Source organism: Squalius cephalus (assembly GCF_949319135.1).
Source record: "Squalius cephalus genome assembly, chromosome: 3".
In the NCBI taxonomy this organism is placed as follows: Eukaryota; Metazoa; Chordata; class Actinopteri; order Cypriniformes; family Leuciscidae; genus Squalius; species Squalius cephalus.
Window position 1 is genome coordinate 1,032,675 of NC_137124.1, and position 27,500 is coordinate 1,060,174.

The window sequence follows — 27,500 nt, forward strand, 5'->3', positions numbered from 1 at the left end:
TAGGGCCAGGACAGGAGGTGCAGATACTTGCCTCTCATCCCTCGGGAAGAGAGCCAAGCATGAGTGGAGCTTCCTCACTGTAAACTTGTCACAGTGATTCATCCCACTCGAGGGCTGAATTCTGAATCCTAAGCAGACAACGCAGAGCTCATGAGTGTCCTCAGGTGTCAAATAACGAGGACACGGATGCAAGACAAAATAGCTCAGGCACCCCTTTAAACGCACGCACTCCATGTGTGATGTCAGGACTGCTATCTGCCAATGAAATTGCCATGTGTATAATAAATGCTCAGACACTGGTCATGCTGAGGGGCGTTCCCCATAGCGTCAACACCAAGATGCAATGTCGAATTCCCACTTCGAAAGGGAATGTCTTGGTTACTGTTGTATCCCTCGTTCCTTGAAGGAGGGAACGGAGTCATAACGTCGAAAATACTGATGTTATGGGAGTCCAATCACCTTCTAGTGGTAACGAAACAAGCCAATGGACATTGGCAAGTGAGATTTGCATGGCAAGCCACTCCCCTGGACATACTGGTATACAAGCTTGCCAGCAACTCACTCATTTTGTGCTCATTTGTGCTGAGGAGGCAAGACAGGGTCCCAGCCATTCAGCGGTGATACAGGGTTGTGGCAGGCGGGACGTATCGCATTCCCTCCTTCAGGGAACGAGGGTTACAGCAGTAACCAAGACTTTTCCCGATCAGCCGGTCACGTTCGACGTTACATGGGTGTGAAAGGGGCACAGCGACGAAAGGAACCTGATGATCAGGTCGTACACTCCTGAAGACCAACTGTCTACTGCTTTGTGATGTGCTGCAATTGCAGCAACATACACTTTCAAGGCGGAGGGAGACAGCCTTCAATTCAACCTCTCCTGCAAGTAAGAAAGCAGAGAGCTGATCGGGCATTTACAAGGGTCTTCCTGGCAGGGAGGAACACCAATCAATGAACAGACTGCACTTAAAGGCATAATCTCGCCAAGTAGAGGGGGCTCTGACTTGAGTGATAGAAATTAAGGTATTAATTAAGAATTAATTTAGCAGATCCGGGGGGTCGTATGGGATATTTCAAAGAAACACAGGGCCAAAATGATCCGGTGGTAGGCCGGATCACATGGAGGTTCCAGTGATCTGGACACAAGTGCTATGAGAAAACAGGTCCTTCCTCAGGGAAATTCCCAGGGCCATCTGTGCGTGTCAGTGCATCCATGCCGGTCCCCTCGGTCATCATGGAGTAAAGAAGCTGGCAATGGGAGGACTCCGGAGAGGGAAACAAGTCTCCAGATCAACTCCATATCAGCATGGCAGAGTGACCTGAGCTTCTGCTGAGTTCAGAGGAGGAGATGTTGTGCAAGTTGCGACATAATATGGAACTTTGTCCAACATTAAGCCTGGTGTGAACACACATGAATTGAACATGAGCAAAAATGAAAATTTTGTTTTCTTTTAGCATTATTTAATTATATATTTTGCTCAAGTTTAGTTCAAATTGAGTTTAGTTCAAATTCAAATGGACTTTCTTTCTCAGATCCACCAGATTCATCAGATTCATCAGATCTATGGAAGGCACTTTTCTTCACCCTTCTCATCTGTGCTCTTCTGGGTTTGGTTGGGCTGATCCTGTACAAATGCAGACAGAAACTAACAGGTACAATCTGGTTGAAAGATTTCAAAAGAGTTAGTCTTTAGGAGTTTGTTTTAATGTTTTATGCATCTCATGTGTTTTATCTGTTTTGCAGGGAAGAAACCACAAGAACAAAGTAAGTAACATGAACTAATGCCATCTAAACTCAGTCATGGATCAGACGAACGCTTTTAGGCACAGGATTACTGTGAGAAAATGCCTGATCTTTTCTGAAAAGTATTCTATGGTTTTATGCCAGTCAATGCCGGAGATGGTTAAATGTGCAATTTAATCTGGAGAAATGATCATTGATAAAACAGATTGATAATTAATCCCTCCAATTTTATTTCATTTTAGTTTGCGAGGATGGAGCTATGGAGAAATTGACGAAAGAAGGTACTTTATTAAATGTTCTTTGATATATCTTTATAAGAACCATAACTGTTAAAGTGACAATCTAATCATTAAATAAACATCTACATGCATGTTGTAGCAGAAGCAAATATGAACATGGTTTGGTGGAAAATAGAATGAACTGAATAATGAAAGAGTTCAGAGTTCAGGATCAGGTCTGTCCACAGATGTGTTAAAAATTAACTTGATTAACACATCATTGTCATTTTGTTGCTTTTACAGTCTAACATAAGAATTTGCTCACTTTCCATATTTGTTATACTTTTCTCTGTTACACATTGATTTTTCAAAACATCAAATTGCTTGTTTTTCATTTTAGCTGGGGGAGAGATAAATATAGAAGAACTGAGGAAACATGCAGGTATGACAATCTCATTTACATACATTTCATATGCATATATGTAAATATGATCTCACACACACAAGTTTGAGGATTAATAATTGTTGCTTTGTTTTTTCCTCACAGTTCAGATCACTATTGAGCAAAAATATGTATCTCTAGATTTGAACATTTCTAAGGACCTTAAAATAGTGAAGCACAAAAAAGAATATAAACACACTGGAGAGGGATTTCCCTACAAATTATATGCATTTGGAGCCCAAAAATTCACATCTGGACGTCACTATTGGGAGGTTGCGTTAGCACGAGAAAATACACCTCCTAAAAACTACTGGTTAATTGGTGTGGCGAAAGATGGAAATTTTCGTTCAAAAGACAAATCTTTTACTCCATCAAACGGTTACTGGTTCTTGTGTTCAGACGGTCCTAATGGCTTTTACATCAGCTCTGATCCACCAGTTACTCTCTCACTGACGCCGAGACCTGAACGACTGGGAGTTCTGTTAGATTATGATCACGGTCAGCTGTCATTTTACAATGTCAAAGAGAGGAAACATCTGCTGACCATGAGCTCCAGATTCACTGGATCAGTCGTTCCGCTGTTTAATCCAGGAGTAGTTGAACAGAGTCTGCTTAAAATTCTGGATTGTCCAAAACCTGCAGAATCAGCTGTAGAGTCCAGTGAACCTTTACTGAGTAACACAGAGGCTACACCGGACGCAAGTGGCGCGATGCAACGCAACAAAAGCAAATAGAAACCATTATAATCAGTGATGCTGTCTACACTGGATGATGGACAATAGTAAACTGATGCACTGTTCTATTTCTGATGGACTCCACACACACACACACACACACACACACACACACACACACACACACACTAAAGCTGCACTTTCAAGCCTTCTGTTTGTCAGTTCGGTGACTTCAAGTGACCTTGATCTTAAAAACGAATGAAATCCCAGCAAATTGAATATAAAATTAAGTTTGATGTTGTAAGATATTTTCAATATGGACACTGTACTTTGGGGATTTTGTAATACATTTCTTTTATAACCCATCTTGTAAATGATATTGAAGTACACTTTGATTGATTTTTTTTTTTGTCATTTTAATAAAAGAAATAATGAATAATCAAAATACTTTTGTTTTTTCTTTATAAATGAGATCTTGAGGAGAAAAATCACCAAAGCACATCTGATTCAAACACACTGAGACTTCAGACATGATGAAGTAAAGTGATGTTCATGAGACACGCAGAAACACACACTTAAAGCGTTTGGGGCCACTGCTGTAAACCTCTTAAATGTGAATTAATTTAGAAGTTCTCTTTCTTTCTCCATTAATCACAGTTGTGGTTGCTTACGGTCGGGACTACAGTCACTGTTCTTCTGTAAGGCTTTCTTTCTTCAGGCAAACACAGGAGGAGATGTTCAGGACTGAAGCAGTTGAGCTTTAAAATTATATAAAAAAAAAGCACCATGAACTTATCATAAGAGTAGTGCACATGACTTGTGTGTTGTATTCTAAGTGTTCTGAAGTTATATGATACTTCAGTGTGATGAACAGAACTTGATCTCGACACTAAAGAGCAGCAGTCTGAATATAAACTCCAGACTCAACTGCAGGAATGAAGGACACCTGATATGCAGAGATGTTTGAGATGTTTGAGATACCTGTCCAAAGGCTGTCTTCCTCCTGGCTGCTGATTTCTTGCTCTTCTTTTGGGCTGGTTTGGGGGCGGAGCCGTCAGCTGATTGGCTGGATTGATGCTGTCAGAATGAGAAAATGCAGAAATGTGAGAAACTCATGAACTGAAAATGAAAGTTTCTGTTGCATGTTTTCTTACCAGAACTGATGCTTGGTCGTGGCTGATAAGGACAAAAATTGAATTAACCCTTTATGGTACGGCTATTAATTAATTTCTACTAGTTGTTCAGAAAAAAATACAATATATTGCTCCATGCGAATTAAAAGGGCAGGCCTTAAGGTAGCCAATGATGTGCTGTTTTAAGTCACATGACATTTGAATGTCCCTCCAGAACTCTATTTCCCACGGTCACACTGAAGACTGTTAATGTGCTCAAGAAATTACTCTATTAACCTCATTTCTAAACATCTCTTCTCAAGGGGGATTTTTATGAAGCATCTTTGATAAGTAAATTAGATATTTTTATGCACAAATCAACTTTGTCTAAAGAGGGAGCATCTGAGTGGTTTCCACAGTTGTACCGACAGGCTGTAGAAAGTTCTGATGGAATCACGTCCTCATGTTCTGATATCAAGACACTCAAAGGTCAACTTGTATGAAGTTCAATTGCCTTTGCACTATTTCACATTTATTTTTTTATATTTTATATTTTTCACATGATTTGATATAATTTTTTGATTGGTTTGTTAAATACACACACTATAGCTGTTTGATTATTGTATTATGTTTAATACAGTATCTCTTCAGTTTAAACCATAAACGCAGGCTGTCCACTCAAGTGGACATCTGAAAATCTCTTTGAAAAATGTGTAAAAAAAATAAATAAAAAATTCAAATTTTGTTTTTCATGCCCTAAGAGCAATAAAAACACATAGTTATCATAATTCATGCATGAAAGGGTTAATACATTTATTAATACATCATGTCCATTCTGAACACATCTGTTAATGTATTAATGAATGCACGTTGTTGTTAAGGGAGCGTCGTCTCGGTCGTCTTTACTCTTTATCATCGTAAATGATCTACAATATCGCACACCGCAGGCTTTTCCCCTGATAGGCTATTTATTTAAAAAACATTTTTTTTTTTTTTTTTTACAGTCGATCCATGAGGAAAAAATCCTTGAGATCTATGTGGATTTCCCATTAGCTATTTAATCGCCTCGTAAAAACAGAAAGCACACACACAAACACACTTATGAGACTTAGTGCGGTTTTAATCATATGATGATGATGACGTTTTCATTGAGGAATCACGTTATGTTTAGAAAGTGAAAGTTAAGACGAGGAAAGTCAGGTGCACGTTTGATAGATTCAGATTTTCGTCGATTTTTCCGTTTATTTTGACTCTATTATTGTGTTGAACGCGTAACAGCTCATCTTCAGATCTCTGTGATTTAACAGACGAGTCTTTTCTCCGGTGAGTTTCTGTTCCTCGTTGAACACGACAGTCTGATTTATTGTTTCTCTCACATGATTCGTGTGTTTCTGTAAATATCCCGTAGTGTTTTATTTGAGTGTCTGTATTTTCACAGGAATGTTGACTATTATTGTCGCTGTACTGGTGAATCTCTTCATAGAGACTTCTGGTAAGAACATGTTTAATAATAATAAACTGTATTTCATATGGCGTCTTTAAAGCAGCTTCTCAAGGCACTTTACACTATAAAACAGACATAATTTTGCACACATTGAGTGTGGTTTTAGGAACCCCATCAAGAAGTGCGTTGTGATAGTCAATGTGTTAAAAAATATTTCTTAAAAAAAAAAAAAAAAAAAAGATTTTCATAACAGTATGGGTCAAAAGACAAACTCGAATCAAATATAACTTCTAAAAAAATGATTTAGTTTGGAACAGAGCCATCTACGTTTAACATTAGTGAACCAGCTTTACAGAGCTGATGAGGAGAGACAATAAGCAAAACCTCTTATTAAGGGTCATCCATGTTTATATCTCAGAAATACAATGTGAGAGAAAAGAAACATCCACATTTTGACCAGGATTAGAGTAGAGTCTCATCTGCACAGAAGTGATCATTACACCTGAGTGTTCTTAAGAGCAATCCAGGAGGATATATGTAAATGATAAAAATGAAGGGGCTTAAAACCGAACCCTGAGGGACGCCAGTCAATCTCAGACCTGAAACCACTCATAAAAACAAACTGGCTCGGTCAGAGAGATAAGATATAAACCAGGTTAAAATAGTCTCAGAAACACCAAAGACAGTTTCAAAATGGTTGAGTAAGAGGTTGTGATTGACAGATTTGGATTTCATTCAGTTTTATGGCATATATTACAAACACACCATTCCTGATAGATCAACAAATGTTGATATTTATGGAGTAGGCCTAAATCATATATGTGAACTCTTTCAAGTGGATATTAAGGCACTGGGTTACAATGCTCATACATGGAAGGTTATTAGGTCAATGTGACACCAACCAAGCTAACTATTTTTTGTTCTAAGAACGTTTTCTAAACATTCTGTTTTGGTTATGGAAACATTAAAGTGTCCAGTTTTCTTAGTGTTAGAGAAGCATTTTATAAAAGTTTAGTATGATGTTCTCGAAACATTCTTTCAACTTACTTTTTATCAACAACTCAACATTCTAGGAATGTTGATTTGTAACATTCCAAGAACATTAAAACATCCCGGTTCCTTAATGTTAATAGAATGTCATTTAAGGTTAGTATGATGTTCCTGAAACATTCTTTCAAACATTCGAACACCTGCTGTTAACATGCAAAATCACAGAAGGAAAGAGAAATAACAAGAACTGAACCTACAACTGACTTCCCACCATGCACTGCCTTAGATGAAATCATCTGAAGATAAAATAAGACATTAAATCTCTCAAGATCTCAGCAGAGGATTAAACATCTCCACAAACAACATTACCAGCTTCACTTATTACTAACCAGATTTACTGTATTTCTGTCATACGTCTACAGAAGTTCTTATTGAGAAATAACAGAGGATTAGTTGTTGATGTTTTATTGAAAAACGTTCCGTTGAAGTCACCATTATGGTGATCAGTGTTTGCTTTTGGCTCTTGACCCTGTATTTTTGTTAGATTATTTCTCTTTCAACAATTGCAAATGTTTTCACAAAATTCATTGATGTATTGAAATTCTGCATCGATGAAAGAGCTTGTGAAAAGGCAGATCAACATGTCCATTTTAATGGCCATCAAATTACTACATTAAAGTAATTTAAACAACTGCTTTTTCTGTAGTTTTAAAACTGAAATAATTATGGGATTAGAAGCATTTTTTTTCAGCTGTTGAGACACACTTAGACAAACACTCATTATACAAACCCCAACAATAGTGATAATAAAAAAAAATAGTAAAAAATAGTAAAAGAATTCAGCTGCATAATTTACTCATGCCGCAATGCATGCTGGGAGCCATGAAGGAGTTTTGAATGCTGGCATGAAGCATTTCACCATTGTTGCATTTCATATGCTGATTGTTGATGTCTGTGAGTGTATAAATAACACAGTCATTAATAACTTCCTGCACATGTTTTCATTTTTCTGAAAATCTGATTTTAACAATAACATCACATCAGTAGCACAATTTTTTATTAAAAACAAAACACACTTCTGATCAGTGATTAGACTTCAGATGTGATCAATGAGTTAGGCAACTTCATGATGATTTCACTATTAATTAACAGTCAACATCATCTGATGTTATTGTACTCTTCTGACACAGTAAATGTGGTTTCTAAACACACTCATACTGCCGCTACAGGAAACACTGATCACCACAGCGGTGACTTCACATGTTCCTCTTTCCTTCAGTGATTTTACTCATGAACATCAGGTGGCATCACTAATGGTCACACTGAGCGTGTGAGGTTACATTTACACAACAACAATGAGGGTGTGCTTACAATGTACTAAAAATGGAAAAAACAATAACATTTCTGTTATTCGTGTACAGACGAATATGTCAAAACGATCCTTGTTCACACGGATCTGCATAAACGACTAAAATGCTGCATTATTCATGCCAAGCCAGTAGATGGCGATTATGGGATTCAATTTGTGCCAAAAAATGAGCCGACTGCTTTGTGCTTTGTACTATACATTTGTCCTTGACAACAGTCATTGCCTAGTTGTTCATCTTTATGTCATCTTGCTCTGTCGTCTGGTTCCGTCATCTATCTAACCGTCGTCTTGTTCTGTCATCTTAACTGAACTATCGTCTTGTTCTGTCATCTCTTTCTGTGGTCTTTACTTAAACTAATAAAGTTACAGTTAAGTAATGACAGAACAAGACGACAGTTAAGATGACTGAACATGACGACAGTTCAGTAAAGACGACAGAAGAAGATGACAGTTCAGTTAAGGCGACATAACCAAATGACAGAAAGAGACGACAGTTAAGATGACAGAACAAGACGACAGTTAGATAGATGACGGAACAAGACGTAATTTATCTGAACAATTAGGCAATGACTGTTGTCAAGGACAAATGTACAAAGCACAAAGCAGTCGACTCTTTTTTGGCACAAATGGAACCCCATAAGTCTTATTTATTTAATTTTTTCACCAAAAAACATAGGCTACAGATTTAGAATCACTGTGACTAGTAAATATAGCACATAAATACAGTATATAATGTATTACATTGGGTGTGTCTCTCTGTCTCTCTCAGTGTCGTTCACTGTTGTGGTTCCTCGTGATCAGACAGTGGCTCTTGTCGGGTCCACAGTCACTCTGCCCTGCTGGATCTCTCCTCCTGAGAACGCTGAAACTCTGGAGATCCGCTGGTACCGTCAAGAGTTCAGCAACCCTGTTCTCCTCTATCAGCATGGGAAGATCCAGGACGTCCAGGAGGAATCGTTCAGGAACAGAAGCTCACTGACTCTGCGCTCAGATCTGTCTGGTGGACTGAAGGATGGAGACGTCTCTCTACGCCTGGAGAAACTCAGGATTCAGGATGAAGGTTCATTACACTGTTATGTCACTGGAGAAAGTGAATATGACAGTGGAGAGGTGTTTCTCAAAGTCACTGGTGAGTCAAAAACTATAATATACAATGTATTGTTTTTATGGATCTACTGCTTGAATTGTAAATTTTGTAATTGATTGAAGCGGTCACACTTCAGATTTTTCCATGTTAATTATGTTTCTGTTATTAGTAGGTATGTTGAGAAATCAGGGGCCCTCTGATTTTCCAACTTCCACCAACAATCATAGAGTTTGAAATTGAATGGCAGGTCTGCCTTAGAATTTGTCTTGATTTGTGACTGTAGCCATTCAGTCGTCCATGTGTGTTACATTAGTTGGCAGTTTGTTGTGAATAGCGTATGCTATTCTCTGTGTCTCTGTTAGACCATGATCATTTTGTGAATTGGTAAGTTTCATCGGGGCGTGAAGAATTATACAGTATCATCAGCATAACAGTGAATACTAATTCCATGCTTCCTAATGATATCTCACAAGGGTAGCATGTACAGGGTGAACTACAACGGTCCTAGTACTGAGCCTTGTTGTATGCCATACTGAACTTGTGATTTAACACTTTCTGGTCTCACACAGATATCTTCATCTTTTCAGTGTTAATGCACTACAGTGATATTACAGTTATATACACTTCCTGCTCAGCTACTGTTCGGACGCTCTTGCTTACTGCTCCGCGCTTTGCTCTATCACTCTATCGCTTTTATATTTTATCTTCTATATTTTTATATTTTATCTCCTTTTATCACCTAATTTTAACTTCAGCAATCAGCACAGTGCTCAAACGACAAAGTTTGGATTACTACAAAAACGCAGAATTCTTTTACCCGACCAGCTTACATTCCGGGGAAAGGAAAACACAACTGCCTACATTCATAAGGATAAGAGAGAAAAGCAAGAGCCTCTTCAGGTTCAAGAATCTACTTGCTGCACTAACTGCCACAGACTTTTACAAAGGATTGCAGTTCTTGAAACAAAGTTACTTACGGGACCACCAAACCAGACGGAGCACACAACAGAGCTTCATCATGGACACCCTCAGCATATAGCCGGTGAGTCCCATGAAACTAGTGCTCCTCGACAGGTAGAGAAACAAGCCGATCGACTTACAAATCGATGGCACAAACAGGGAGCTAGACCCAAAGGCACTCGAGACATCAGATTGTCACGAGCATCACATATTACCGCAATAGCATCCTCTACACCAGATACAGCTCTGACAAGGATTGCAAACACTGGTCTCCTACCACCGCCTATACATCTTGAGAACAGATTTGAAGTACTAATGAATGTAAATGAGGAATCCCCAAACGTGATGAATATGATCGAACACAGACTGAATGGGCCAGTAGCTAACACTGATGCTAACTGGCGCTCAAGGTCGAGCAGACAGCGGCACTCAGCTCAGAGCGCAGCCGGGCCCAGGACTCTGATAGTGGGGGACTCGATAATCAGAAACATTAGCGGCAGGGATACACCTACAACAAGTAACAACTTCCACAAGCAACAACTTCTGATGTAAACAGGGAACTTCAGAACATTCTGATGAAACATAAGACTGCAAATCGACTCATCATTCATGTGGGGAAGAATGATATTCATAAAGAGCAGTCAGAACTCCTTAAGAAGGATTTCAATGAACTTTTTGAAACACTTAAAAGACTGAAAGTTCAAACATTCATCAGTGGACCTCTCCCAGCAAGAGGAACAAACAGGTTTCCACACCCTCCTCCATCAGCTCGAGTTGAACCAAAAACAACTGATACCAGCTCTCAGTGATATGTGTCGGGTCCCCGCTATGATAACAGTAACTTTCTCAAATGTTTACAGAACAAGCGGGAACCCAGTGTGCCAGTATCTTTCTCTATTGCTGTTCTATTACAAGATAGAAAGTCTAAGGTCTTCAATAGCCGTACAGCAAACCCAACTAATCTGGTGCCTATTACACGTCAAACTAATATTGCTCTGGAGACAAAAAGTAAGACTGTTAAGTTAGCACTTTTAAACATCCGCTCACTTAAAAATAAATCACTTCTAGTCAACGACTTAATAACCACAAACAACCTGGATTTTATGCTTCTAAATGAAACCTGGCTAGAAGACACAACAGTCCTCAATGAAACATCCCCTCCTAACTTTACTTTTATGAGTGTCTGCAGAGCTGTTAAGAGAGGTGGGGGTCTAGCTGCTCTTTTTAAAGATATCTATCAATGTAAGCAAATATCATTTGGGAATTACCCTTCTTTCGAATATCTGGGTATTGTGTTAAAAGGTGCTCTTCGCATTTTACTTATCATTATTTACAGGCCTCCAAAATACTCTTCAGCCTTTGCTGAAGACTTTACAGAACTGTTATCAATAATTACCTCAGAGTTTGACTGTTTTGCCATTGCTGGAGATTTTAACATTCACATAGATAATGCAGAAACCAATATGGCAAAAGAAATCAAAACTGTTTTAAAAACTTTTGATCTGACTCAGCATGTACATGGACCCACACACAATCGTGGACACACTCTAGATGTACTTATCAGTAAGGGTCTAAAAATTTCATCAATTGTTATTAAGGATGTAGCACTGTCCGATCATTTCTGTATTTTCTTTGATATATTGATCTCTCCTGCCATTGAAGCTAGATCTGTGTCTGTCAAGAAGAGATGCTTAAATGAGAACACTGGTGTACTATTTATGAAGACTATATCCTTAACACCAAGCATATCTGCAGACTCTGTTGATTTTCTCCTTGATTCTTTTAACTCAAAAGTTAAAAGTGTAATTGATGATATTGCTCCTGTGAAAGTCAGGAAGAAGAGTGGCAGACAAAAAGCACCTTGAAGAAACTCAACAGCGGTGCAAAATGTGGCGGAAGACAAAACTTGTAGTCCATTATAACATCTACAAAGACAGCCTTCATGCTTTCAATATGGAACTAGGCAAAGCTAGACAGACTTTCTTCTCAAATATTATAAACAGTAATTTAAACAACACATGCACTCTTTTTGCTACTGAAGAGACACTGACAAACCCTCCAAGCCAGATTCCCAGTGAAATGCTCTCAGACAACAAATGCAGTGAGTTTGCTTCTTTCTTCTCTGAGAAAATCAGTAATATCAGAAAGGTGATCAGCACATCCTTGAGTTGCTCTGGGGTCAGACAGATCAGACCACCTGAGAAAGTAGTTACTATGTCTGATTTCAAAGAAACTGATGGCAAAATTTTGGAAGAAACCGTACAGCACCTTAAAACATCAACCTGCGCTCTTGACACACTTCCCACATCTTTTTTCAAAAGTGTGTTAAACAGTTTAGAAGCAGATATCCTAGAAGTGGTAAATGCCTCACTTCTCTCTGGGAGTTTTCCAAACTCCCTGAAAACTGCAGTTGTCAAGCCCCTCCTGAAAAAGAGCAATCTGGATAAGACCATATTAAGCAACTATAGGCCAATCTCAAATCTTCCTTTCATAGGCAAGATCATTGAAAAAGTTGTCTTCAATCAGCTGAACAAATTCTTATGCTCGAATGGATACTTTGACAATTTTCAATCTGGTTTCCGACCACACCACAGCACAGAGACAGCGCTCATAAAGATAATAAACGATATTCGCTTAAATACTGATTCAGGCAAATTATCGGTGCTGGTACTACTCGACCTCAGTGCTGCATTTGACACTGTCGATCATAACATACTTCTTGACAGGCTGGAAAACTGGGTGGGGCTTTCTGGGATAGTCCTAAAATGGTTCAGGTCATACTTAGATGGGAGAGGTTATTATGTGAGTATAGGTGACCATAAGTCTGAGTGGACATCCATGACATGCGGAGTCCCTCAAGGCTCAATTCTTGCACCACTCCTGTTCAACCTTTATATGCTCCCAATGAGCCAAATAATGAGAAAGAACCAAATTGCTTACCACAGCTATGCAGACGACACACAGATCTACTTAGCCCTATCACCTAATGATTACAGCCCCATTGACTCCCTGTGCCAATGCATTGATGAAGTCAATTTGGAAACAAAGATGAAGTTCTCAAGGTGAACGCATACCTTCACTCTAGGGGTCAAACAACTAAAAATCAAGTCAGGAATCTTGGTGTGTCACTAGAGTCAGACCTTAGTTTCAGTAGTCATGTCAAAGCAATAACTAAATCAGCATACTATCATCTGAAAAATATTGCAAGAATTAGATGCTTTGTTTCCAGACAAGACTTAGAGAAACTTGTGCATGCTTTCATCACCAGCAGGGTGGATTATTGTAATGGACTCCTCACTGGCCTTCCCAAAAAGACCATAAGACAGTTGCAGCTCATACAGAACGCTGCCGCCAGGATTCTGAGCAGAACCAGAAAATATGAACACATCACACCAGTCCTCAGGTCTTTACACTGGCTCCCAGTTAGATTTAGGATTGATTTTAAAGTATTATTACTGGTATATAAATCATTCAATGGCCTAGGACCTCAATACATTGCAGATATGCTCACTGAATATAAACCCAACAGATCACTCAGATCATTAGGATCATGTCAGCTAGAAATACCAAGGGTTCATTCTAAGCATGGCGAGTCTGCTTTTAGCTATTATGCCAGCCGCAGCTGGAACCAGCTTCCAGAAGAGATCAGATGTGCTCCTACAGTAGTCACATTAAAATCCAGACTCAAAACACATCTGTTTAGCTGTGCATTTACTGAATGAGCACTGTGCCAATGTTCGTCTGACTGTTTGTACTGTACTGTATTTTATTTTTCGAAACTGTTTTAATTATTCTTATTTCTTTTTATTATTTTAATTTCTTCTATGTAAAGCACTTTGAATTGTCATTGTGTATGAAATGTGCTATATACAGTAAATAAACTTGCCTTGCCTTGCAATCCAATAGCTGGTTCTGTTTTTTTTTTTTTTTTTTTTTTTTTTTTTTTTAATTAATGCTCCAACTTCATAATGGTTAAATTTAAGCCTATCATGAAACTACAGAAAAAGCAGTTGTTTAAACCACTTTAATGCAGTAATTTGACTATCATTAAAGTAGTCATGTTGATATGCTTTTTCATCAGTCTCTTTCTTTATCAATGCAGTAATGTTCTCTGAAAACAGTAATGCAATTTCTGAAAGAGAAATCAATAAAAGTCAAGGGTCAAGAGATCAACTAAAGATTTTGCTGTGAATAATGTTGTTGTTAATAAAGATCAAGTTGAAAGAATGTTTCAGGAATTTAATACTAACTGTAAAAAAAAAAAAAAAAAAAATCCTCTAATATAAGGAAAACGTCTCGCGTAACCACTGACACTGTGTCGGTAACGACACATTTTAGGGAACGCCCCTCAGCGTAGTGCCTGTGACGCATGAATGAAACTAAGCCAATCGTGATTGGTGTTGCGTCATGATGTAGTGTGTGACGACATACACATAAGCTACAAAGGGACGCCGGCACACAACAGAGTTAGCTTCTGTGATGAAGCAAGTTGCTCCCAGGCAGGGGGAGGCGTGGCAAAGGGACGCAGTTTCTCGTTCGCTTCTCAGGGAACAAGGGTTACTGTCATAACCCGAGATGTTCCCTTTCGAGGGTACTCACACTGCGTCAGTCACGACATTTTGGGGAACAAATACCCACTATGTTTGAATGCCACAACAACTTAGGACAAGAGCACTCGTGCACCCGGCATCAAAGGAAGGTCCAGACTATAGAATCTTGTAAATGTATGAGGGGTGGCACATCCAGCCGCATCACACACTTCCTGGATAGGGGCCCCTGAGAGGAGGGCTCTAGAGGACGCCATGCCTCTGGTTGAATGAGCCCTCATGGCCAACGGTGAAGGCAAACTGCGCACCTGATAGGCCAGAGAAATAGCCTGAACTATACAGTTGCTGATGGTCTGTTTGTAGGCGGGAAGCCCCTTCTTAGGTGACTCAAAACACACCAGCAACTGGTCTGACTTCCGCCAATGAGAAGACCTCTGAACATAAATATTGAGAGCTCTGACAGGGCAGAGCAGATGGAGTCTCTCATCTTCTGCCTTCACGTGAGGTGGAGGATGAAAAGCCTGTAGAACCATGGGCTGTGCCGTGTTAGAAGACACCTTAGCCACATAAACAGGCCTGGGATACAAGATAGCCTTAACCCTTCCAGGAGCAAACTCCAGGCACTCAGGAGATATAGAAAGGGCCTGAAGATCTCCTACTCTTTTAAGGGAAGTAATTGCTTGAGAAAATCTACCTTGATTGAAAGGTTCTTGGCCTTAGCCGATTCTAAAAGTTCGAAGGGGGCCTGGACCAGCCCTTCGAGAACCACTGCCAGGTCCCATGTGGGAACTCTAGTCTGAGCTGCAGGCCTCATCCTCCAAGCCCCACGGAGGAATCGTACGACCAGCTGATGTCTTCCCAAAGGCCCATCACCCAGAAGGGTGTGGCAAGCCATAATGGCAGCCACGTACACCTTGAGTGTGGACGGGGTAAGACCAGAAGAGAAGCGATCTTGGAGGAACTCCAGCACTAAAGCCACCGGGCAGTTAACTGGGTCCACCTCATGCTCTCTACACCAAATGGTGAAACACATTCCATTTTAGGCCATACAATTTCCTCGTGGAGGGAGATCTACAGGTGAGTATGGTCTCAACTACTCCCACAGTTTCCACAGCTCCGGCCGAGGGTTGAATATTGAGCCCTCTGCCTGCGAAAGCAGATCCCTCCTGTTGGGGGTCTCCCATTGAAGGCCCTCCAGGAGCGATGCTATGTCTGAGAACCGGGCAGGCCACAACGGGGCTACTAGAAGTAGACTGACCCCGTCCTGACCTCACACTTTTCTTTGTGTTGAGCCTCAACCCCACCTCTGAATGTGGGCAAGGACGACAGCTCCTGTAACTGGGCCAGAATAAGCCAGTCATCGATATAATTCAGCATCCGGATGCCCTGAAGCCTCTGCGATGCTAGAGCTGCATCCATGCACTTGGTGAATGTACGAGGGGAGAGATCTAGGCCGATCGGAAGAATCCGATATTGGAACTCTCCGCCTCCGAAAGCGAACCTCAGGAACCTCCTGTGAGATGGATGGATATGTGGTATGGGTATGGGTCCTTTAGATCTATCGTGACAAACCAATCCTCGGATTTGATCTGACTCACGATGATGGGAATAGTAAGCATCTTTAACCTGAATCTCCTCAGAGACCGATTCAAGTGCTTTAGATCTAAAACTGGACACAACCCTCCATCCTTCTAGGGAACTATGAAGTAGCTGCTGTAGAACCCGGAATCCCTGTCTGGTGGAGGAACACGTACTATTGCCTCCTTTACCAGCAGGGAGTTTACTTCCTGTTCCAATACCCGACACTGCTTTGTGTCAACTGCAGTCCACACCACCCCGCTGGATTTCAGAGGGCGGAAATTGAACTGCAGCCTGTAACCCTTTTCTATTGTACGCAGGACCCAAGGCAGGTAAAAAATATTCGGCAGGTTTTGCCATGCTTTGAAATATTCTACTATATTTGAAATATTACTGTATACTGCACCCCTGTCCGAAATTTCAATTCAGAACGGTGGGGACACACATCAGATGTGTATACACTGCTTGGAAGTGCAGCACACTCAGGCAGATCTCAAGGGAGCCTGTGCAGATTGTGAAAGGTTGCTGATCTGAGTGCTGCTCTCCCATCTGGCCATTTTCAGTGACGATGGTCAGGCTTGCGTTCCCCATGGTTCGGGTGCAGTGTCTCAGATCACGGGGTTCCCAGATGGAGTTGACAGAGGACCCTGAGACTGCTGAGGCACTTTCTCAGTCTTCCTTTGCCAGCTCTGATGTTCTCCCTCCTCGTGCGGAATCCTTTCACAATATGCACCCGTGCTGCACTCCCAAGCAGTGTACACACATCTGATGTGTGTCCCCATCCGTTATGAATCTCGGACAGGGGTGCACACATCTTTTAAATGATTTTGCCATGTTTGCTGATAATATACAGGCTTGTTTGACAGAAAACACCAAATAAGACAGACAAAGACAGAGAGCGCTTGCTGAAGAGTAGAAAGCTAACTCTGTTGTGTGTCGGCGTCCCTTTGTAGCTTCTGTATAAGCCGTCACACATTACGTCATGATGCAAAACCAATCAGGATTGGCTTAAGCCCTATTCAGATGGGATTAACTTTACAAGGATATATAGAGTAATGTAATTTTACCACAGGACGTCTGTAATATTAATGGCCAATTCGCACGGGATACGATATCTCAGTAAAACTAGCAGAAGTGGGAGGGGTAACTCGATTTGCGCATCGCCGTCACCCTCCTGTCGTCATGTGTGTATTACGTTACTTTCTGATATCACGTGCGCAAACACATAACCTATATTTATAAAACTGTTACAGTGGGGAGAACAAGTATTTGATACACTGCCGATTTTACAGGTTTTCCCACTTACAAAGCATGTAGAAGTCTGTAATTTTTATCATAGGTACTCTTCAACTGTGAGTGACGGAATCTAATACAAAAATCCAGAAAATCACATTGTATGATTTTTAAGTAATACATTTGCATTTTATTGCATGACATAAGTATTTGATGCATCAGAAAAGCAGAACTTAATATTTGGTACAGAAACCTTTGTTTGCAATTACAGAGATCAGACGTTTCCTGTAGTTCTTGACCAGGTTTGCACACACTGCAGGGATTCTGGCCCACTCCTCCATATAGACCTTCTCCAGATCCTTCAGGTTTCGGGGCTGTCGCTGGGCAATACGGACTTTCAGCTCCCTCCAAAGATTTTCTATTGGGTTCAGGTCTGGAGACTGGCTAGGCCACTCCAGGACCTTGAGATGCTTCTTACGGAGCCACTCCTTAGTTGCCCTGGCTGTGTGTTTCGGGTCGTTGTCATGCTGGAAGACCCAGCCACGACCCATCTTCAATGCTCTTACTGAGGGAAGGGGGTTGTTGGCCGAGATCTCGTGATACATGGCCCCATCCATCCTCCCCTCAATACGGTGCAGTCGTCCTGTCCCCTTTTCAGAAAAGCATCCCCAAAGAATGATGTTTCCACCTCCATGCTTCACGGTTGGGATGGTGTTCTTGGGGTTGTACTCATCCTTCTTCTTCCTCCAAACACGGCGAGTGGAGTTTAGACCAAAAAGCTCTATTTTTGTCTCATCAGACCACATGACCTTCTCCCATTCCTTTTTAATCCATGACGGCGTAGTATGTTACTAATGGTTTTCTTTGAGACTGTGGTCCCAGCTCTCTTCAGGTCATGACAAGGTCCTGCCGTGTAGTTCTGGGCTGATCCCTCACCTTCCTCATGATCATTGATGCCCCACGAGGTGAGATCTTGCATGGTGCCCTATACCGAGGGAGATTGACCGTCATCTTGAATTTCTTCCATTTTCTAATTGCACCAACAGTTGTTTCCTTCTCACCAAGCTGCTTGCCTATTGTCCTGTAGCCCATCCCAGCCTTGTGTAGGTCTACAATTTTATCTCTGATGTCCTTACACAGCTCTCTGCTCTTGGCCATTGTGGAGAGGTTGGAGTCTGTTTGATTGAGTGTGTGGACAGGTGTCTTTTATACAGGTAACGAGTTCAAACAGGTGCAGTTAATACAGGTAATGAGTGGAGAACAGGAGGGCTTTTTAAAGAAAAACTAACAGGTCTGTGAGAGCCGGAATTCTTACTGGTTGGTAGGTGATCAAATACTTATGTCATGCAATAAAATGCAAATTAATTATTTAAAAATCATACAATGTGATTATCTGGATTTTTGTTTTAGATTCCGTCACTCACATTTGAAGAGTACCTATGATAAAAATTACAGACCTCTACATGCTTTGTAAGTGGGAAAACCTGCAAAATCGGCAGTGTATCAAATACTTGTTCTCCCCACTGTATGTCCGGTCAAGCGATGTATTAATTAACTTCAGATTGGATTGTGTTGGTAATAGGCACTTACCTAACGCTAAAAGATGTTTTGTGCCTCTGACAACTTTCGATCTTCTTTCTGATCTGAATGGTATGTGGAAAACACTTGAGTTTTGTCCCAGCGTCTAGAACGCAACTGAATGCTTTTTCAAGCGTCTCCATACTTGAAAAACTGTGGAAAAATACATTTAAACAGGAAATGCCGAAATATTTACGTACATGTTTACACCGGGTCTATTCGCACAGGATTAGTATTACCTGAGGTACTTTTTCCGGACCTTTTTACTGAAGGTAAAAGTCGCCGTAATCTTTACTGACATTGTCCGTGATGATTACTGAGATGCACATTCGGACGGGACTAAAATCACAGAGAAGCTCTGGTAATTATTACTTTACCCCACCTCTCTATGTTAAACTAGTTTCATCTGAATAGGGCTTTAGTTCCCCAAAGTGTTGTTCCGACGCAGTGCGATTTCCCTCGAAAGGGAACTGGATATTTTAAAGTTACCATAACCAACACATAATGTTTGAAAAACTTTCTTAGAACAAACATTTGTTTGCTGGGAAGCAGCCTTCATTAATCCAATAGAGATTGCATTTACCCAAAGAAATTAAAAATATACTTGCACAGTGTTTGTAAAACATCTGTCTCTTCTCTTCCAGCTTTAGGATCCACTCCTGTCCTTTTTCCACAGCCTCTGGACGATGGACGTGTGAACATCAGCTGTAAGTCCAGCGGCTGGTATCCAGACCCGGACGTCACCTGGATGTCAGATGAGCGAACGGTTCTCCGTCCTGGAAGAGTGTCTCGCAGTCGTGGAGCAGATGAGATGTTCTCTGTCCACAGCTGGATGGCTGTCTCTCACTCGGAAGCTCAACTGGTCTCATGTTCAATGTCTCTCAAGACTGGAGAGTTTAGAGAAAGTAGGATTGACATACAGGCCGTCATCCCTTCAGGTCAGAGAACATCTTAGAACAAACATATTTGTAGATATCCGAACAAAGGCTGTGTTCACAGAGAATGCGGTTGTGAGTTTCGAAAATTTTCGGATGTGAGTTTGGTTAGTCAAATTAAATTTTACATTTTTTAACCATCCAATTAAAAATAAAATCCCATCCTACATTTAGTTCTCAATCCTGTTTCAGAAGAAAAATGGATTGTGAATGACATTTTTATGTTTACAAAGTAAAAAAAATCTACTTAATCATTGTAATGGATTTATATATTTTTAAGATATTAAGATTGATCTGGTTTGTCTTCCTCAGATCCACCAGATTCATCAGATCAATGGAAGGCTCTTTTCTTCACCCTTCTCATCTGTGGTCTTCTGGGTTTGACTGGGCTGATCCTGTACAAATACAGACATAAACTAACAGGTACAATCTGGTTAAAAGATTAAAATGATTTCATCTTTAAAAGCTTTTTATGCGGGTATTTTATGCTTATGTGTTGATATATATATATATTTTTTATCTTTCTTTCAGGGAAGAAAACCGGTAAAGAAGGTAATTAAACTACACATATTTCATTTTAAGATCCAAAACACATGTGAATCCACTTAACAGCAAAATTTATTACGGTTTACAAATTCTGGAGTATTTGTGGAAACAATTAATGTGCCCCGACGGAAGAAGCACGCGGTCAGATGTGCATGTGTCTATCTCTCTTTACGACACAAGAGAGCTACCGCTCCCTTCCGTTCTGTTCATCATGCAGAACCTTCTCCGTGATTAAGACACAACAGTGCGGTTTTCATGCTTGGAATCAAACCACGCTGAAACTGCTCTCTCTCATGACGGCTGTTCTCACTGCGAGAACAAGCCACCATTCTATGTACTATAAGAGCTCTTATCTGTCAATCCCCACCTGTGGCTCAGTGGTGGATTCTAAGACTTTCGCGCCAGAGACCCGAGTTTGAATCTTGGCTATGCTGAATCTTTTCACCAAAGCGAACGAGCTCATACCGGCCCCGGCCCTGGCCCCGCCCCCGCCCCCGCGTGACTCACTCTCTTTGGCAGCGTCCGAAGAAGGGTTTGGTCGGGCTCATCGTTTGACCCCGCCCCCCACCTAAACCCAGCATGAGTGCAATTGGACGAAGCATGGCCAGCTAGTCATATTAAATAACCATTCAAACAGAGCTATAGCCGCAATCAAAAGTAAAAAGGTCTTAATCCATAAAATCAGTATTGGGTGGACCTGAAGCTCGACTAGATGTTGCAGAAGTGTGTATATGTGTACAGTATTAAAAGCAGAGGAAAAGTCCATAAATAAAATCCTTGCGTGAGTGTGTAATGAGTCCAGCTGTCTGGTCACAGTGTCCAAGAGAGTTAGAGTTGCATCCTCCACTCCACGTTTAGTTTTATAAGCAAACTGGAGTGGGTCCAGTCTTCCTGTCACAGAGCTGGAGATGTGGTTACCTACCACTCTTTCCATACATTTGCAGAGTAGCGATGTCAGGGCAACTGGCCTAAAATCCTTGGGGTCTTTGGCATGTGTCTTTTTAGGAATCGGGATGGTGGTTGATTCTTTCCACTGGTGAGGAACACAGCTTGAATCCAGGAGGCTCTGAAAGAGCTTGGTGAAAACCCCACTTAGCTGGGTGGAGCAGTCTTTAAGCACTCTGCCTCTGAGCCTGTCAGGGCCAGGGGCTTTGTGTGGGTCCACTCGGCTTAGGACAGATGCCACTAGTATCTCATCTATGATGAGAGCCTGGTTGGATAGACTGGGGCTGGGGGGATTCCAGCTGACTGATGTACTACAGTTGTCAAACCTCCTGAATAAGTTGTTTAACTGCTCTGCAAAGGAGGCAGGATCTTGACAGTTAATCACTGTAGGTTTAGGTGTTCTCCCCATCATGGTGTTTAACCCCTGCCATGCCACCCTCACATTCCCAGAGGTTAATTTTTGTTCTACTTTGTCCTTGTAGTGAATTTTTGCCATCTTAGCCTTCCTTCTAAATTCTTTCTGTAGCTCCCTCACCCGGAGTGTGTCACCTTCTAAAAAAGCATTCTTTTTTAAAACCAGACAGATTTTCATGTCCTTGGTGACCCACTGCTTGTTATTTGGATGTATTGTTATTTGTTTAGTTGGAGTTACCACGTCCTCACAGAATAAGATGTAAGAGGTTATTACATCAGTCAGTAAATTAAAATAATTCCCGCAATCCTCAAAAAACAAACCGCAATCAGTCAACTCGAAACATCCTCTCAGTGCTTCTGAAGTCTCTTCGTTCCAAACATTAATTTTTTTTTTTTAAGTGGTGCTCCCCTTTTAAGTTGTGACCTGTACTTTGGCAACAACAGAATAACCTTGTGGTCAGAACGACCAATAGGAGGACGAGGTTTTGATATATACGCATCTGGAATGTTGCCATAGCACAAGTCCAGTCTGTTGTGCATTCTAGTGGGGACTGTAACATATTGCTCCAGGTTAGGTAGATGTGTGGTGACGTCGCATTTGTTAAAATCCCCCAGCAGAAATACTGGTTGTTTGCCAGATTGGTTGACAGCCCTATTGTAACTGATATGTTCAGCAGCAAGTGTGAAATCCGGTCCTGGTACATACTAAAATCACAGTGATCTGGGAGAATTCTCGGGGGAAATAGTGCGGTCTGAAAGACACAGTCATTATTTCGAAGTGCTTGCAACACTCAGTCTCTCTCACAGTGAAGTTGGTTGCCCACTTGTTGTTGACCGCTATACAGATCCCGCCCCCAATCGACTTCCGTGTTTTCCGTGCATCCCTGTCAAAGCGTATGATGTTAAAGCCATCCAGATTAAAATCCACGTCCTCAGAAATCTGAGGGATCTGTGTTGTGGAAAGGGATACCTGCGATGGCTCTAAGTCAAGCCGGCTCAACTCAAACAGATGGTTCCGCGTGTAGACGAGCCTGCCTGGGTTGGCGGCGAATGGAGTATCTGGTCCTAAGAAAATCCGTTTACATGACATAGACTCACAATCGCGAGCCAGATGTACGCTAAATTCAACACTGTTGTTATTGACATTTTGTCAAACGTGAAAACACACACTATGGAACACAACACAAGGCGGAATAACAGAAAAACACAGAGCCTGACCGTGTCATGTGACATGTGCACAAATCACAATATAAGGGTATCAGGTCCCCCTGTGTTAGGTGGCCCGTCCCCGAACATGTGTCAAACCTTGGCCTGGCAAGCCATCCCCGGTGTGTTGAGTTGGGTTATAAACACAATAAAGCGAGGCTACTCGCTCCAATTCGCTCGCAGACCCCCAAAATTTCAGGCGGTTGTCGAGACCTCGGTGAGAAGCGGCGTGTGTCACGTGCTTCGCTCCGAAATACAAAATCTGTTAGCAAAAGGGGCGATAGAATTAGTCCCCCCCCTGCGCTACAACACTCAGGGTTTTACAGCCACTATTTTCTAGTTCCGAAAAAAGACGGCGGCATCAGACCCACACTAGATTTGAGACATTTGAACAAGGCTCTCATGAGACGGCCATTCAAAATGTTAACTACCAAACATATCCTTGCGCAAGATCGCAAGGGATTGTTTTTTTTTACGGTGGATCTGAAAGATGCATACTTTCACATTCAGATAGCCCCTCGTCACAGGCCATTCTTGAGATTCGCCTCGAGGGGCAGGCTTATCAGTACACGATTCTGCCATTCGGTCTGTCCCTAGCACCCCGTACGTTTACGAAGTGCATGGACGCGGCGCTTTCTCCTCTGAGGCATCAGGGAGTGAGCATGCTAAATTATCTCGACCTGGCTAGTCCTGGCGCAGTCGAGAACCGAACTTTTGACACACAGAGCTTTGATTCTCAGCCATTTGGAATGCCTGGGTCTCAAAATCAACTTATCCAAGAGCAAACTGAACCCCATCCAGAGTGTGATCTTTCTGGGCACAGTTATCGACTCTACAACGATGAGAGCGCGGCTTACACAAGAGCGCACGCTCTCTATACAGAAGCTGAAAGCCTCCTTCAAGGCAGCCGAGTGCACACCCTTAAGAAGTTTCAGAAACTTCTCTGTCTCATGGCAGCCGCATCGTCAGTACTCCGAATGGGATTACTGCGCATGCGCCCACTGCAGCACTGGCTCAAACGCTGTGTGCTAGCCCATGCATGGCAGTCAGGCAGCCTGCGATTCATGGTGAATCACGATTGTCTATGGACCCTGATTCCCTGGCGGGCTCAGGACTGGTACCACGAGGGCGTGACCATGGGGGTGAATTCCGGGAGTAAAGTGGTTTTCACAGACGCTTCCAACCTAGGTTGGGGAGCGCTGCACGAGGGCAAGCCTGCCTCCGGCCTCTGGTCGAGCACGGAGCAGAGCTTACATATCAACTGCATGGAAATGAAAGCAGTTTGTTTGGCTCTCAAAGCATTTCTGTCAAACCTAAAAGGACACCACGTCTTAGTCCGCACGGACAACACAGCCCGGTGTCAGGTCGGGCAACCTGTACGCCATGGCAAGAGGCCTCCTCTTCTGGGAGCAAGCCAATCTGAGCTCTCTGAGGGCAGCACATATCCCTGGCATTCAGAATCTGGGTGCGGATATGCTTTCACGGGGCAACACTCCCCTAGGCGAGTGGTCCCTGAACCCTAAGACGGTCGGTCTAATATGGAGTGTGTTCGGCGAGGCCGAAGTTGACTTTTTCGCCTCGAAAACCAACACTCAATGCGCAGTGTTCTTCTCGAAGAACAGGGACGCGTTGGCCCATCTCTGGTCCAACCACCCCCTTTATGCGTTTCCCTCTGTTTCAATGATCCCCCAGGTCATCTAACGGATCAGGAAGAGCGGATGCCCAGTCCTCCTAGTGGCCCCCCTCTGGGAATCCAGGCTGTGGTTTCCAGAGCTGGTTCAGATGACGGTTCAAGTCTCCTGGCCTCTCCCACTGAGAAAGTTTGTGACGATGAATCTACGGAGAAAGTGACAAAAGAAGGTATCTGATGAAACTTAATATTACAATATCAGCAATAATATCTGAAGCTATAAACATCAAATAAATGTTAATGTGCATGTTGTAGCAGAAATCTTGTACCAGAACACATTTCCAGCAAATAATAATAACTGTATATGTCCACAATTACAGCTGTAGTTTTCTGTCTCTAAAACCTTAAATTATTTGTTTTTCAATTTAGTTGTGGAATACGAATTAACAGAAAAACTGAAGAAAGGTACAGGTATTTTATGACATCTCAGTTATATACAATGTACAGGATTTATAAAGCTTGTGGTTTGTTCCATCCTGTCCCCCTTTCTCTCCATCACATTGTAGGTTATGTTTACACAACAATGATATGCTTAAAACGGAGAAGTTTCAGATGACACCAATATCAAAATGATCCCCATTCACACGGATCCGTGAAAATTACTAAAATCTCTGTATTCTCCAGTAGATGGCGATGAAACACAATAGACTGAACACGTAATACGCATGTGCATGACATCATCGTTTTTAGAGATCGTTTTTGTTGTTTACACGGAGAACGTTTTCAAAGGTTTGCGTTTTCAGGCACCCAAAACTCTGTTGTCATGTAAATGTATGGCCAAAACATTTACGGACGAGGTGGACGAGAAGATGGCGAAGGGATGGTGAGAGCAGGTAGATGAGACCATGGTGGCGATGACGGAGGAAGAAGCCATGGTTGGGAAGATGGGAGGAGCCAAGAGATCGTCAGGACAGAAGCCCACAGTGGAGTTGGTGGAGGGAGGGGCCATGGTGGAATCCCGGCTGACGACACTAGGGGAATGACCGTCGGCGATGGAGCCAAAGGTAGTGGAGCCCAGAGTAAAAATGGAAGGCAGAGGAAGCAATGTGACACCGATGACCTGGGCAGCCGCGACGGAGCCGCAGATGGAACAACCTCCTGAGATGGAAGATGAAGCCTCGGTTCTCCTCGACCCAGATGAAGCCGACGGTTCTCATCATGGGCTCATCACACCCAGAAGGAATATGCTACCAGCAAGTCCGTGGTGTAACCACGCCACTGAGAGGAGGTAGAGGTGACCCAGCGGGACCGATGGGGGACGATGACGACTGGCTGGCAGACTTGGCTGAGGGCTGAGGACTGAGGATGAGAATAGATAGTAGCATGAAAACTAACAGAACACTACTGATAGCAGTATGTAGAGGTGGTGGGAGAGGGAGGCTGGGTGGGGTCAGCAGGACTGAAGTGGAAGTACATTCCGGCAATATCAGGGGACATAAGGAATTCCTCTCTCCACACTCAAAGAAACTGTCCAGTAAGTCCAGCCGGTACTCACACTCAGTAGCGGGAGGGTGGGCTGGGCTTGCTTCCATTCCCTCAAACTCCACGAGGACTCCCACGACAATGGATGATGACCCCGGCTGTGAACACACATTCTAAAATTCACAGTGCTTGCTAAAATAAATTTGCCTGTTCAGATCACACGTTCAAACAAACGATAAGAGGATGACGTATTGCACAGGTGCCCTTTTATACTCTCGGCCTCACCTGTAGTGACGTCACAGGCTGCCGCCTGCCAATTTCAAGTTCATTGTCGTGTTTAGATTTTCACTTCAGACACCGGTCGCGCCCAAGGCATTCCACATAGCGATCCCTAGGGGACGCAGTGCGAGTTCCCTTTTGAAAGGGAACCTAAAAGTGTCAGGTCTTTTGAAAAAAGCACAGAAGCCATGCCCTCGCTCCGGCCCTGACCGTGTGTAGGCTGGAACTGAACTCTGCAGGAAGATCTCCAGGAACAGGAAAAAGCTCTCCTGACCTAAAATCTCTCATTTTGCTTCAGAGTTTATAGTTGAAATGTTTACATTTTCACAATCTATAAATACAATCATACCATTTCTAAAACATTTTGATTTGATAAGGTAAATGAGGGGGTTACACACAGAAGCCACAGTGCATTCAGAGAAACACCAAATCACGAGGCAGATGTGATGGAAATCATTCAGTTTATGACTGTAGAATTCATAACCTCAGCAAACACTGATACAGCACTTTTCATTTCTTATTTTAAGATATAATTGATAATTAAGAACATCATCATTTCAAACCAATCTGATCTGAATGTCTTGAAAGACTGACACAACTAAATAATTCCTGGATGAACGGATGAACACGAAGAGCAGTGTGGTGTTTTTATGAGGCTCGATTGACCTTTGACCCTGAGCAAGGGCGTAGGTTTGGCCTCAGCTTTGGTGGGGACATCCCCCCTCCCCCTCCCCCTCCCCCTCCCCCTGGAATTATTTTGTTGTAAGATACCAGTGCTTTAATGGCGATTTCAGACTGTTGGCAATACAGAATATCACAATACAGAAGTGAATCTACTTCATCTCATTATATTGTATCCTGACCCCAATACACCATCCTACCAGGGTTCACCAATCTCGGTCCTGGAGGGCCGATGTCCTGCAGAGTTTAGCTCCAACCCCAATTAAACACACCTGAACCAGCTAATCAAGGTCTCACTAGGCATACTAGAAACTTTCAAACAGGTGTGTTGGAGCTGGTTGGAGCTAAACTCTGCAGGACAGCGGCCCTCCAGGACCGAGATTGGAGAACCCTGCTGTATACTGTCCCT

The 27,500-nt window shown here is 42.2% G+C and overlaps 2 protein-coding genes across 6 annotated transcripts in view; both read left to right on the forward strand.

Moving 5' to 3' along the window:
• LOC307155304 (butyrophilin subfamily 1 member A1-like) overlaps positions 1-3,516 on the forward strand; it is a 68,638-nt gene extending 65,122 nt beyond the window's left edge. Inside the window, exons 4-8 of the mRNA XM_079865891.1 lie at positions 1,531-1,650; positions 1,742-1,762; positions 1,984-2,022; positions 2,360-2,401; positions 2,507-3,516. Coding sequence (XP_079722017.1) covers positions 1,531-1,650; positions 1,742-1,762; positions 1,984-2,022; positions 2,360-2,401; positions 2,507-3,135 — 851 coding nt within the window. The 3' untranslated portion in view covers positions 3,136-3,516. The remainder of the gene's footprint in view (positions 1-1,530; positions 1,651-1,741; positions 1,763-1,983; positions 2,023-2,359; positions 2,402-2,506) is intronic.
• A 1,781-nt stretch (positions 3,517-5,297) lies between these two features.
• LOC307155301 (butyrophilin subfamily 1 member A1-like) overlaps positions 5,298-27,500 on the forward strand; it is a 25,876-nt gene continuing 3,673 nt past the window's right edge. Inside the window, exons 1-8 of one of the 5 annotated variants that reach the window (XM_079865884.1) lie at positions 5,316-5,510; positions 5,626-5,679; positions 8,760-9,119; positions 19,618-19,911; positions 20,221-20,331; positions 20,440-20,460; positions 24,712-24,879; positions 25,079-25,120. In XM_079865884.1, the coding sequence (XP_079722010.1) occupies positions 5,628-5,679; positions 8,760-9,119; positions 19,618-19,911; positions 20,221-20,331; positions 20,440-20,460; positions 24,712-24,879; positions 25,079-25,120 (1,048 nt within the window). In that variant the 5' untranslated portion in view covers positions 5,316-5,510; positions 5,626-5,627. Of the gene's footprint in view, positions 5,511-5,625; positions 5,680-8,759; positions 9,120-19,617; positions 19,912-20,220; positions 20,332-20,439; positions 20,461-24,711; positions 24,880-25,078; positions 25,121-27,500 lie in introns of all 5 variants that reach the window. The other 4 variants (XM_079865885.1, XM_079865887.1, XM_079865886.1 and 1 more) reach the window with 4 other exon arrangements.